General features: G+C 43.9%; 1 protein-coding gene across 1 annotated transcript in view; it reads left to right on the forward strand.

Annotated features, from left to right (window-relative positions):
- TET2 (tet methylcytosine dioxygenase 2) overlaps window positions 1-3,935 on the forward strand; it is a 71,363-nt gene extending 67,428 nt beyond the window's left edge. Inside the window, exon 10 of the mRNA XM_054161550.1 lies at window positions 1,620-3,935. Within this exon, the coding sequence (XP_054017525.1) occupies window positions 1,620-3,034 (1,415 nt within the window). The 3' untranslated portion in view covers window positions 3,035-3,935. The remainder of the gene's footprint in view (window positions 1-1,619) is intronic.
- Window positions 3,936-14,459: the final 10,524 nt, after the last annotated feature.

Consider the following 14,459-nt stretch of genomic DNA (forward strand, 5'->3'; position numbering starts at 1 on the left):
TCTCAAGGAAACCATTATTCTCAGCCCAAGTACAAAATGGTAAAGCAAAATGGAAAGAGTGTTCTTGTAAGTCAGTATCAGTATCATAGATTTATAAATACTAGAGTGCCACAGACTGAGAGACCTGTTTAGTCTGGAGAAGAGAAGGCTGAGGGGACCTTATCAATGTCTACAAGTATCTGAAAGGTGACTGTCAGGAGGATGGAGCCAGTCTCTTTTCAGTGATACCCAGTGATAGTACAAGGGGCAATGTATGTAAACTCAATGATGGGAAGTTCCATCTCGACATGAGAAAAAAACTCTCACTGTGAGAGTGCTGGAGCACTGGAACAGGCTGCCCAGAGAGGTTGTGGAGTCTCCTTCTCTAGAGACCTTCAAAACCCACCTGGATGCATTCCTGTGTGACCTGCTGTAAATGGTCAGGCTTTGCAGGGCGGTTGGACTCAATGATCTCTGGAGGTGCCTTTCAACCCCTAGCATTCTAAGATCCTATGAAATTGTGGTCAGCTCTGGAAAAGAAAAAAAGAAAAAAGTTGTATGAGAAATCCTTTATTGTTGGACAGTTAATGCCTCTTGAAATCTGGTGCTTTTGCAAACTCTGTTTGCCACGCTGTGTATTGTGAAGTACCTTTAAAAGATTAGTAGTGCTAGAAGCCATGAAGAGAAGCGTGTGAGGCTGCTGCCAAAGAAAGAATGACCTACACATTGTCTGCCACTGTTACAGAGAACCTTGTAATTTGAGGGGATTCAAGCCTAACCTCCTCATCACTATTTATACTTTCTGCCTCAAGACCAAAATCAGAGGTTTTTCCATAGTGGAGTAAGAGTTTCAAATTCCACTTTACAGTCCCTTACTCCTGAGCAAAGGAGTTCATCATGGCTATCTTATTATTACAGTAGCTTTCTCAAAGAGTTAGAAAGCCATACATCCAAGACCACCCAGAAAGTCACTGAAATACCTGCCAGTAGAATTCAGCTGTCCCGTGACCCAGGCTAGGGTTGTAACTATTAAATGATGCTATTTCACTTTAATGAGTGATGAGTTTGCTCTTACTATCATCAGTTAATCTCTCTTATTACTGAACTGTTCTCTCTATCAGGGAATATCACTTTTGGGTGTTGTTTTTTTTTTTACATAAAGCTAGGGACTTTTTTTTTTGAGTCAGTTCTATTAATATAGATAAGAAGAATTATTTTTTTCTCAGATAAGAAAAATTATTTATTCTCAGTGAAGAGAAGGTCACCTTGTGCACGGCTGTTTGGGAGCACTTTGATGCTCCATTTCATGGGCTACTTAAAATGATGATTCAACTCTATGGATTTTGTACATGTGACTGATGGCACTCTTCTTTTCCCCCATTACCACTAGCATCTGATCTCACTGGATCCGTGCCAGAACAGATGAGTAGCCGTAGTATTTATTCAGCTTCTTAAAGAATGGTATTTGAGCTATGAGAAAGGGAACCTCTGTTACTGTATCACATGATGGTCTTAGAAATTTCACAGCTATGATGAAAGGTCTATAAAGTATGTAGTTTGTTGGGGGGGCTGTCCCATTTTTCTTAATTTTGTTTTTCCAAATCTTGTTTGTTTTATTGGTTTTCTTTTCACATCTGCAGATCTCTTACGTCTTTCAGGACCAGCCACACAACAGCAGCAGCAGCAGCAGCAGCATCCACAGCACGCTCTCCCCAACAACCCTCAGTCCAATTCTCTTAACTCTTACCCGGGTTCAGGTTCTGCAAATCTCTATGGAAGGTTGCCTAATCCAGCCAGTGCTTACCCAAGCTCTTCATACACTTCAGATCCCTATGGAGGGTCCAATCACATGAACCTCTACACAACTTCATCACAGCCTGTGGGGTCTTATTTGAATTCTTCCAGTCCCATGAACCCTTATTCAGGATCCTTAAGTCAAAATAACCAATATCCACCCTACCAATGCAATGGAAACATACCTATGGACAACTGCCCCTCTTACTTGGGCTCCTACCCTTCTCAGCATCAGCACATGGACTTGTATAGTTGCCAGAGCCAAGACCATATGTCTAAACTCAGTCTACCACCCATTCAAACATTATACCAGCATAGGTTTGGGAATAACCAGAGTTTTGGTCCCAAGTACTTGAATTATGGAAACCAAAATATTCAGGTAGACTCTTTCAATAACTGCACCCTTAGACCAAATGTCCACCATGTAGGGTCTTTTTCCTCTTACTCCACTCATGAGGCTGACAGCCATTTCATGGAGGTTGCCTCAAGGTTAAAATCTAATCTGAGTAATCTGAGCATGGATTATGCCTCCAGGAGTAAAACCAGTGACCATCATCACATGCAACCCCTGCCACATTTAGCACGTGACTACCATTCTGCTCCAAGCATGTTTAGTGCTACTCCTAATTCACTGCATCTCCAAAATAAGGATAGTGAAATGATTTCACATGCAGTTAATGGTTTGTCTAACATGCTTCCAGGTCAAAACCATGATAGGACTACTCCCCAGGGTGGTTTAGATAAAACCGATGTGCTGAATCCAGAAAAGGCAGAGGATCCTGATGAAGTCTGGTCAGATAGTGAGCAGAACTTTCTGGATCCAGAAATTGGAGGAGTGGCAGTTGCTCCATCTCATGGGTCAATTCTCATTGAGTGTGCAAAACGTGAGCTCCACGCGACGACTCCCTTAAAAAACCCCAACAGGAACCATCCCACCAGAATATCCCTTGTCTTTTACCAGCACAAGAGTATGAATGAGCCCAAACACGGTCTGGCTCTGTGGGAAGCAAAGATGGCTGAGAAGGCAAGAGAGAAAGAAGAGGAATGTGAAAAGTACGGCCCGGACTACGTGCCTCAGAAGTCCTACGGCAAGAAAGCCAAGCGGGAGCCTGCTGAGCCACACGAGCCCTCTGAGCCAACCTACCTGCGCTTCATCAAGTCTCTTGCACAAAGGACACTGTCGGTCACCACAGACTCCACAGTAACTACATCTCCATATGCCTTTACACGGGTTACAGGGCCTTACAACCGATACATCTGACTTCACACCTCTGTTGGTTACCTCATCTGCAAAAAAACCACCGTGTCTCTAGGGTAGTAGTTCTTTAGGTTTGTGGTAGGCAAGGGTGGAGAAGAAAACAGTGTTCATACAGAATCCTCAGTGGAAAAAGCCTCAGCACACCAGCAAAAAGAGCACTTATTTTCCACTGACATTTAAGTGGCCACAGATGGCACATAGGGAACAAGACCAAAGCATCCTATGCAAAAACAAAACAAACAAAGCAAACAAGACAAAACAACAAAGTGTTTCACACTTTACCTTTGAAAACACTGGCTCCATTACTGAAGGAGATAATCTGCAAACGAATTTATTTTTATTTTCCTTACAGTTTTGCACATCTGTGGCCACTTTTAAACATCATCAAGTTTGCATAGTCATGGAACCGGAGCAAAAAAAACAAACCACCGCCACAACAATAACAAAAACCCTAAAAAATAATCCTGTAGTAGTACAACTGCAGGGACCTTAAAACAACATCTGGTGCTGAATCTACGATGTACTGAAATACTGGAATCATGGCTTTTTAACATGGCAGTTTTTACTGTAATCTTAGTCTCTTGATTTTATTTAACAGAGTAGATAAGTATAAACCATGCCGAATAGACAGCAAAACACTGAATCTGTTTGGATGTTCTAAACCCATGGTGCTATCTAAGAGAATGGTGTCTTTATTTAACAGTCAAACAGTTTATGCCTTTATAATAACGTGTCAGCAATGTAGTCAAACATTCTTCTGCGACAGGGAGGACCTCTACATTCACGTGTGTATTGAATTTACCTGGTGTTAAAATAAGCTTGTTATTTTTTAACGTGTGGGAATTACAGAGACCTCTGGATTTTACTCATCCAGTCAAGTCCTGGCAAAGGACAATAAAATAGAGAGAGATTATTTTATTTTTTTTTAAATAGTGTTTCAAAAGCACTTTGTCTACCTAAGCTTGGCAACGTGAACAATGCTGAGGTACTGACATTAAAGAAAAGAGAAAAAAAAAAAGAACATTAAAAAAAAACCACAAAAAAAAAAGGGGGTTACTTTGATTTTAAAATGCAAAGATGATTTTTTTAAACTAAAACAAACAAACAAACAAACAAAAGAAGCTTTGAAATACTTTTGTTTGAGCCGTGGTGCATCTGCTAGTGGGCTACATATCCATTTTTAATACAGTCAGTTATGGTAAAAATGGGGCTTACTGGATATAAGGGAATACTTCAGTACACAAAACACATGTTTTCCTGGTGCTCATCTCACACAGCTATACTGTAAACTGTTTTCTACAATTACTATGACAAGTTCATTGCTCAGATATGTACAGTTTTAAGGAAAGAATTTTCTATTAACCACAGGTAACAATTAGCAGCATGCGACAGACTACAGCTTAGTTAGCTTGGGCTTCTGCTGTGTTCAAAGGTCTCTATGCTCTTCACATACCCAACGGCAGATCGCTTTTGTGGTGATAATTATGTCACATTGTGGTGCAAGTCATTTCTTGGTGCAAGTGTCTTCTTTTCCAGGAAGATTGAGCAGACTGATGCCTACACAAGATGAATGAAACAGGGTTAGTTCTGTCTGATTCCGTTGAATAATAAGGGGGGGGTGGGGGTGGGAAACAAAGGCAGCTGGCTTGCTGTGGTGGTTTTAAATCATTAATTTCTATTAAAAATAAAAGTAAAAAAAAGCAGGAGAGTTGTATAGTAAATTAAATTGTAAACAAGCCTTTTTTAACGCGATGCTTTAGTATTTTAGTACTGTAAAAATATTAAATCTATATATATTTGGGTTTTGAGCTGAATTCACATCATGGTGCTACTCAGCCTGCTACAAATATATCATAATGTGAGCTAAAAATACATTAAAAAGGGTTGAGTGATGTTCCTACTTGTCATATACCTCAACACTAGCTTGGCAATAGGATATTGAACTGAGTGTGAAAGTTTGTATATTGTTAGACCATCTTTCTTTTTCCCCCAACAGCCTTTGAAAAAACAAAACAAAACAAACAGCAAAACAACACACAAAAAAGCAAACCTCTCTCAATACTTGACATTTTAGCAAGTATAACTTGAACTTCAACCCTTTTTTTTTTTGTTTTGTTTTCCTTTCTTCTTTTTTTTTTGGTTCTAAAACTTCAGGGATATTTCAGCTCACGTTCTCCTATGCCAACGTGTCACCTGTGTGTATGTAAAGCTGTTGTAGGTTAACTATGGGGGTGGGTTTTGGTTTTTTTTTTTTTGTTTGTTCTGGGTTTGTTTTGGTTTATTATTTTTGTTGGTGGTGTTGTTCAGGGATTTAATGCTTTTCTTTTGAATCCCTTCTCTTCATTTTTCCTGTACATGTTATCGATGTAACTAAAACTAATTTTGTAAATTCCTTAGCTCTTTTTATTGTAATGGAAGTGTGTAAGAGATTTAGAATGTTTTGCCTGTTTCAGACAAAAAACAAAAAGACAAAAAAGAAAGTAGAATGCACTGAGCTGACTAAAGGGAAATATGTAAGGCAGGGGTTTGGCAAGTGACTTTGCTAGAGTTGTTTGAGTCACTCTCTAAACAAGGCTTCTCGGACACTGTAGTGAATAAAATAGACTATAAAAAGGTACAGTCTGTACAAGGGCTTCCCTAAAGATGCAAACCTCCACGTCCCAGAGATATCTTGTGCAATATACTGTAAGTTTCAGTTCAGTCAAAAGAAATTCTTATCCAACAGAATTGCAACCAAGCTTGAGGAAATCAAAGGAGGCCTTTGGGTTTAAGGGTCAAATATTTATTATGGCAATTTTGGTCTTTCAAGTCTCATTCTGTGACTTTACCCACTGCATTGAAACAAAAGTTTTGCCTTTGAAAAAGAGGAAAAAAAGAGAGAAAAAAAAAAAGAATGAAATGATGGTTATATGTCAGATGAATTAAATCACTATAAATCTTCCTCTTTTGGCTATTCTTTTTCTTTTTTAAAGTTCTGTATGGTTCATGTAATCCATGGTAGATGTTTGGTTACCATGCCGTGCATTGTCATTTGCCAAACTGCTGGCAGCAGGAGCAAGAAGCTTAGCTGGAGAATCAGTTTTGTATTGTAAATACCCAAGCTGTAATTTTTGGTGTACAGAACCCTGCCTCCGCTGGAACGAATGACAAAGCAGACATGAAATCGCTTGTATAGGATTATCAGGTTGACTATAGCCATACTTGAAGATGCTTCTGAGTGGTGTCAACTTTACTTGAATGACTTTTTCATCTTGATTGACGCACAGTGGTATAAAGTTCACTTCTAAAGCTAGCGGTTAACTTGTGTAGGAAACTTTAGCAGTTTGACACTAAGGTAATGAACTTCTGTGTGCATTTCCTATGCTTATGTTCTTCCCCCCCCCTACCCCCCCCCCCTTTTTTTTTTTAACTTTAGTTTCATTCATTTTCATGAACTGTTTGGTATGTCTATAAAAAGAATCTGAGGATGGTTATAAATACTGTAAGTATTGTAATGTAATGCAGGTTATTTGAAAGCTGTTTATTATTATATCATTCCTGATAATGCTGAGATGTGGGTGTTTTTAATAAAATTTATATTTATTTAATGCACTCTAAGTCTGTCTGGCAGAAGCTTGTCTTTCCCTATCATTTCATCAGCTAACAACAAAGCCAGCACAGTCAAAACATGGCCTCCAGTACCAGCCATGAGTTAAGATCCCCCACAGGACTTGGACAGCTGTTCCAGGGCTGGGGACGCTGCTAAGCCTGGGGAACTTGCATCTAAAACTGTGTTATGAGAAACACAGGAAGTTCCATAGTTCAATAGCTTAGAAACTGAATGCATTGACTGACACACCAGGACAACCCAAACATTTCAATGAAGCATACCCACATCCTCCATGTTCCCCAACTCCAACATCGCACTCAAAGGAAATGCCTCACTAGGGCCTTCAAAACAGGAGGTCTGGACAACAGCTATTTCTGGTTCTGCTTTGGCTCTTGGCTCTAATGGGTTGGGATGCTGGCTACCCAGCCCAGGTTACTGCTCAATAAATCCTGTGTTTACAGTGAAGAAAGGAAGCATTTTTATGGGCAGGAAAAGGGTGTAGAGCATCACTGCTGGTTTCCTACTGGCATTTGTGAACACCATTTGTCAGAATTTCCTTGCTACTCAAGTTGCAGCCACAAATGCACACCTGGCAGGGGCAGGACAAGGGGGAGACTGTAGAGATTCATTGGTTTATTTATATCTACCTGCTCATGCATTTCTTCAGTTGATTTCAAATTCTTTCCAGATGGTGGGATGCTCCAACAGACAGTATTCTTGTGCCAGGGAAGGTTTAGATAGGTAATTAGGAAAAATGTCTTCACCAAAAGGGTTGTCAAGCTCTGGAACAGGCTGCCAGGGAGTCACCTGGACATGTACATGTGGTGCTGAGGTACTTGGTTTAGTGTTGACATGGTAGTGCTGGGCTAACAGCTGGACCTTTTTCAACCTAAATGATTCAAAAACCAAATTACAACAGCCTAAAACCTCCTGTGTAATGTAAATCACACATCACCTAGAGAAAACCAGAAGCAATAAAAAGTGTTTGAGTCAGTACTGGGACATATGTTTTGCAGGCACCAGACAAAAGCTTGTTTTCATAGCATTTCCTTTTAACTTCAAGGGATTCAGGACTGAATTCTGAAATATTCTCTTCTGTGGGAAAAGACCAAAATTGCTCTCTCCACAGCTGCAAAGTGTTTCTGTGACAATTGGTACTTGAAAGCTTTAAGACCCCAAGTTTGTTTTCAGCCTTGTTTATCCCATCCACCAATGCCACGCACCTTGGGAAAGGCCCCCTACTCTCTATGTTCATATAGCCAAGTGTCTTGGGGAGGCACTGAATTACAGCTCCAGCCTCCCTGCACCATTCAGCCCTGGCTCTCAGCATATTCCCACATGGGAATGCTTTGAGGCAGGCGGGCGCTGTGCAGCCAAGTGCTGCTCTTTTCTGGACGCAGGTGCACTTAATGCACGAGACAGCTGGAACCAACAGATGCACTCACTCCAACAAAAGTCTGTCACCCCTTCAGCCTTGCCCAGAAAAGCTCCTGCCATTAATGACCATTCCCACTGGCCACCTCTCCACACAAGCAGCTGTCTCGTCAGCGCACGGCGACAGATCTGGCTTCGGAGGCACTGAGAACACTGGCACAATGTGCTCCCAGCCAAGGCCACTGGGAAGTCAAACCATCCCAACCAACCATGCTTCTCCCACAAGCACAGGCTCTCCCCCAGACAAGAGCTTGCCTGTGTCCCTCAGGTGGCTGTGACCAAAGCATCACTTACCATCACTACCCAAACCACAGGCCATTCAATTAGTTACGACTGGTGGTGCCCAACTGAGGACCTAGTTCACAGAGGTAGCTTCTGCCTTGCCCTTCCTCTTCTTCTACCCATCTGTTCTGGCATTTTCTTCCCTCTGACAACCAGCAGAGAGGACACCACCGCCCTTGCTATGGGAACAACTGAAAAGCCTGTGATGACAAGCCAAGCCAGGGTGAACAAACCCCAGGCAAGATTTAAGAGCAACAGGTGACTGTGGAGGAAGATACAGACAAGTGTCCAGCATGGAGGAGTGGGGGAAAGGGAAAAGGAACACACACTTACAAAGGATTCATTCTGGAGAAGTAAAGCACCTTACAGAAGGTGGCAAGGATTAAGTAGTTGATAATGGTGGTTTCTCTGTACAAATATTTTCACCACTCCTTTCAAATATGAAATGTTTTTTAAAACCTCAAATCTTTCCACTTAAGTAAAACTGAAAGCAGGGGAACAAGACCTTGGATTTAAACGTGAACTCTGTGGTTTACACCTAGCTACAAGCAGAGCTTATAGAAATGCACATGACCCTGCCTGCAGGCTGTTCAGAGGAGCAGGGCACCCTGCCTGCTGGCAGAGCTGCAAGGCAGGGCTTTCCCTTACTTCTACGCTGTGTGAGAGGAGTGTCACACTGAACTCAGCGAAGCTTGCTGATAGTCCAGCAGCATGGAGACTAGCATTGGTAGATATCCTCTCAGTAGTAAATTAATACTCTGCTATTTAACTGACACAGCAGCTTTCCCCCCCTCCTGAAAAACAGGCATCTGTCAAGTTTCTGTTATGCTCAGCTACATTCACCTAATGCAGACACAACTAGTAGTTTTGAGGCACCCAGTCAATGACCATCTTTCTCAGATGACTGACAATCTTACCCCACCAGCCCATGAGCTACAGCCTGACAGCTTGCCCTCCAGCACTTTGTGTGAGACATTTTGGTTTTTAACTAAGTTTATGTATTAGGTGGTTCCCTTTACATTGGCCTGTAAATGACTCCTTAAGTTAACCAGAGCAAATACTGTGCCAGGAGAGATGCTTGAAGAACTTACTGCTTCATGATTTGTTTGCCTCACCTCTACCCAGCAAAGGGATTAACTCATGTTCTTGAAGTTAGCACAGAAAGTGAGGAAGCAAGAAGGGAGGAAGAAAAGGCCTGTTAAAGATCTACTCCTCTCCCTTCTGCTCTTTCTGATCAACAGAGAAAATGGGTTTGAGTCTGCATACTTGACTTGCACATTACAATGCGAGGCACTCAAGCCCCTGATAACGCCCAGCACCCTGCAGCCACCCTGCAGCAGAGTGAGGTGCTGGTGGCCCCTGTCTATGCAGGGGTACACAAGGGAGGGATCTCCAGAAGCCAGGCAGTGGGGAAGAAAATTACTTCCTACAAGACAGAAAAACACAGTCAAGGCCTTTCAGTCTAGAATCTCCTTATTTTTTATTTTGGGGTCACTCTTCTTCCAGGTTTGGATCTTGCACTTCTTTCTTCCAGGAGCAGGAGTAAGGCACCAGTCTTTCTCCCCCAGACTATTTTGCCATTAGTTCAGAGGTTTGACTACTCACAGTCTTGACATTCAGGGCCTTCTTGCCTGAAGGGATTCAGCATACCACATTACAGGATGTGAAAGGCTTAAAATACCCTGGAGTGGATTCACAGAAAAGTTTGGTTTGGAAGGGACCTTAAAGATCATATGGTTCCAACCACCCTTCCATGGGCAGGGACACCTTCCACTAGACCAGGTTGCTCAAGGTCTCATCCAGCCTGGCCTTAAACACCTCCAGGGAGCGGGCATCCACAACCTCCCTGGGCAACCTGTTTCAGGGTCTCACCACCCTCACTGTAAAGAATTTGTTGCTAATCTCCAGTATAAATTTGCCTTCCTCAAGCTTCAATCCATTCCCTCTCATCCTATCACTACAAGCCCTCATAAAAAGTCCCTTCCCAGCTTTATTGTAGGCCCTCTTCAGGTACTGGCAGGCTGCTATAAAGTGTCCCCAGAGCCTTCTTTTCTCCAGGTTGAACAGACCCAATTCTCTCACACTGTCCCCATAGGTTAGGTGTTCCAGCCCTCTGGTCACCTCTGTGGCCCTCCTCTGGACCCTCTCCAGCAGTTCCATGTCCTCCTTGTGCTGGCAGCACCAGACTGGACAGGTTTACTCCAGGTGGGGTCTCATGAGAGCAGAATACACACAGGCACATCACATCACCCTCTGCTTTCCACATCACAAAAATACACTTCAAATCATTACATGAAGCAGTTGGAGGAGGAAGATCCTGCTGTGCCACTTCCTTTCAAGAAGGGGTTTAGCCCTCAGTGTGAAAACAGTGCCACTCTCCCAATTCACAATGCCAGCAGAAACATAGCACCCACTGCTGGAGGAGGCCATGAGGGGGATTGCAGGCTCCTGTCTTTCACAACTCAGCCGAGCTGATCAAAGCTAACCCGCTTCTCCCACGCAGGATTTGCTCCAACTAGCACATTAAATACTTTGTCTTGGTAGCATTTGACACAAGGAAAGCCATCCTAGGCTAAGCACGGTGCCTTGGAATGTCTTGGAAATACAGCTGTACACTCCTGAGCCACAGAAGAAAGGCCGGCCCAGTGCCTGGCAGGAACAGCTTGGGATTGTGGTTCAGATTCCTTTTAGCTTCCACTGCATTAGCAACTGGGACCTCACTGGATTTTCAGGCATAATCATCTTCCTCTTATTTTTCTGCTCCTGTTGTGATTATTGGTAGAAATGACAGCACCATTATCTTCTTGTATGTAAGCCTTCACACAGACCACTCTGGTAAAGAGATTTAACTGGAGGGGATGGCTTCAAGTGCAGTCTGCGCTGAAAAGGGTTTGAGAAAGTGGCATCCTGGGGCACCCAGTCTGCATTTCAATTACTGTTGTAGCTAATGTGCCTGGCTTGGAAGAGGGGCAGTATTTCTCCCCATCTATCCCTCCCCAAACAGATGCAACAGATCTCCTCTGACTAGCCCTTCTCCCCACCTGCGTCCTCCTGGCTCTGTTGACGTTTGTACAGGCACAAAGCTGGTCAGATGGCAGAATTCCAGTTCTAATTAATGGGAGCAAATGGTTTGCTATAAACAGAGGAAGGGCTGGTGCATGGGGGAGGTGACAGATGTCAAGCAAGGGGAAAACATCTATTAGCTGCTCCCTCCTCCACCACCACCCCCAGCACGTTTGTTTTGCATGGCAGCCCTTCGATTCAGCTCCTGGTTTAAAACCTCCAGACTCGGCATAGTGGAGAAGTAATTGAACCTTTGCAGCACCCACAAAGCCCTCCTAAGGCAGGAGGACAGGACACTGGAAGGGATCATACAAGGCAGCTTTTCAAAGCTCAGGCTTGCCTGCCCTTCCAGAGTTTACACAGTGGTGTGATCAGTAACCCCGACAAATCTCTCCTCTGGTTGTCTCTCTGCTGTTAACACTCTCTGTACCAGAAGCAAACATGCATTTGGTCAGAGGGCTGTAGCTTGCAGACATTTACTCTCCTAGCTCTTAAGATGCAAGCAACAGCTCATTTGCACCAAAGCACTCCAATGTCTCTGGCACAGGACACAAACAAGAGCGGCTTGTTTTCACCTTGAACCAGGCTGCTGAAGCACCCTTAGGGGAGCTGCAAAACTCCTCAGCTGAGCCAACACAGACAAGACAGGGACCAAGGGAATGGCACAACACTTGCGCCTCGCAGAGGACACGTTGGGTTCCTGCTGTCCAAAACCCCAGGTAACAAACACTAACTGATCTAATGGTAGCCCAGAGGAAACTCATCGGCATCAAGACAACGACACTGAGGAAGTGCAGGGTGCGGTGCGGGGCAATGCCAGCCACAGGGAACCACTGCAAGGGAGGAAGGGGGAGTCTGACAGTTCCTGCGGCACTCAGATTGCCAAGTGCAAGTCCCAGACACATGAGGTGACAAGACAAAGGTAAGCCCCTCTCATGGGACTACCAACAGGGCATGGAGAATGTTTTAAACTTGCTATCTCGGTGATTTTGCCAGCAGCAACACACTGGCATCTCACAGGAGGATTTGTAACTCAGGATTCCTCACCCCATTGCAGACAGAGGCATGGTTTCCAGGGTAAATCGGATTGGAAACCAGATGTGCTTTTGTCAGGGAAATCAGGTCAAGTGTAGCCACGAGGTTTCAGAGCTCCGGCAGCTGTGCCTGTTACATGAAGAAAGCAATGCTGCCTCCTCCTCCACTACCACATTCACTGTTAGCTGCTTCCCTGGGAAAGGTAGGCAAGCAGCTTGCTTACACAGACTTAGACTTGACCCCAAAAAAAAACCAATTTAAGTGCAAGAGACAGAATAAAACTTCACAAAGCCTGAAGAGGACTTGACAGGTATCTGTGAACCCAGCAAGTATTGCTCTGTGCTGTCATCCTGCACTTGTAGCAAGGTGCTACAGAACTACTGAAACACACAGCAAAGCAGAGTCAGGTTCATCTGGCATTTGACTAGCAGGGAACATCAGCAAACGTTTTCTTCCTGAGAAAGTAGTTTGCAGCCAGTTGATAGTCACCAGTTTCACATGGCTGTTAGATTTCTCTGTAGGCAGATCTCCACAGCACAGTTTATGGACTATGGCTTTGGAAAAGCCTGCTTTCATAGGTTTAGGGGGGTGTATACTTGTGCTGATAAGCTGAAGAGGTCACCTGCTTGCCTTTAGAGCATGGACTAAGCAATGAGCAGAGGCTGCCTGATCCATGGAGGACCCTGCTGATAGTTAGCATTCCCAAACAGCTCCTGGTAAAGAGCAAACAAAGTTTTTGCTTGTTTAGTTAACTCTGATGAATCAGAGATTATACATTACACATGACCTCTTGCCACAGGGTCTGGAGAGAGATCTCTTGCCTACTGTGTACACAAACACTTCCCAAAAACACAGCTTGGTTCCTGTTAGGAAGTTTGGTCACCATTTCTAAACCACTGCCAGAGGACAGTCAAGCCTCTAGAGCAGGGGAGAGCATGAGGGCATTAGGACATTAGTCCAAGACATGTCCCTCCTCAAGGAAGGAGATTCCTCCTGCCACTCAGCCCAGATTATGATAATGTATTTGCTGGGCCAGAAGAACAGAAATGTGCCTCAGGGGAAGTGTGACTTTGTAGTATGGGAATGGAGAGCTCTGCTGCCTGTTCTCATTTCCGCTTATGGATGTGATGTTAATATTAAACAGCACATTAAAAGACAGTGCTCAGAGATAGCACTTGACCCCTGCCTTCCCCTCAATAGGCAAGCACCTTCCCCAGCAGACTTTCTCTTTCCCCAGCTATCCTTCAAAAGCAGCCAAACCAGCAGTGGTGCTTGTCAGGAGCTTGGTCCCCCTGGGCCATGAGTTTGCTTTGATCAGAACTTAGGCAGAGGAACACTTTGTTTTGGAGTTAGGTCACGCTTCCCCGCGAGCTACGCTGTGGGAGTCCCATTCTGAGCAGCCCTGGGCAAGTATAGAAGCAAAATCCAGCTGCAGATGTCAGGGAGACACATCACCTCCAGTGGCAAGCAGTGACTGAACAAGGAATATACGGAACATGGATGCAGATTTCAGCCCCTAAACTCTGCTTAGAACCTGCTTTAGCTAACCAAGCCCCTTAAATGTGTTTCTCCATCACAGTTCCCTACAAAAGGCTTTGCTCCAAGCCACACAGGAACGCTACAGCAATAAAAACATTAACCATTTAAGTGTTCAGATCCTCTGGTAACAGCACCTGAACTACCTATCCTTGAACTGGGACAGCTCAGCTGCATTTTTTTCCTGTGAACTTCTTTCCTGCTTCACACTTCCACCCCTTATGAGACAGGCCCTGTTGAAACACTTGGCTTTTCCTCGTCTTTGCCTAAAAAATACCTTCTTTAGAGAACTGTTCCATTGTCAATCCACAGTTTATTAAAAAAAAAAAAGGGGGGGGTGGGAGGCCAGAAGGAGGAGGAATGAAAGAGGCAGCTTTCTATAAAATCTTCCAGTTCATCTAGCCCATCTCAAAGCAGGTACAGACAAGAAAAGCTGCTCAGCACGCGTGCAAAATTGTTTTACTGAATGCAGAAGGAACAGCATTGATT

Source organism: Dryobates pubescens, chromosome 1 (assembly GCF_014839835.1).
Source record: "Dryobates pubescens isolate bDryPub1 chromosome 1, bDryPub1.pri, whole genome shotgun sequence".
NCBI lineage: Eukaryota > Metazoa > Chordata > Aves > Piciformes > Picidae > Dryobates > Dryobates pubescens.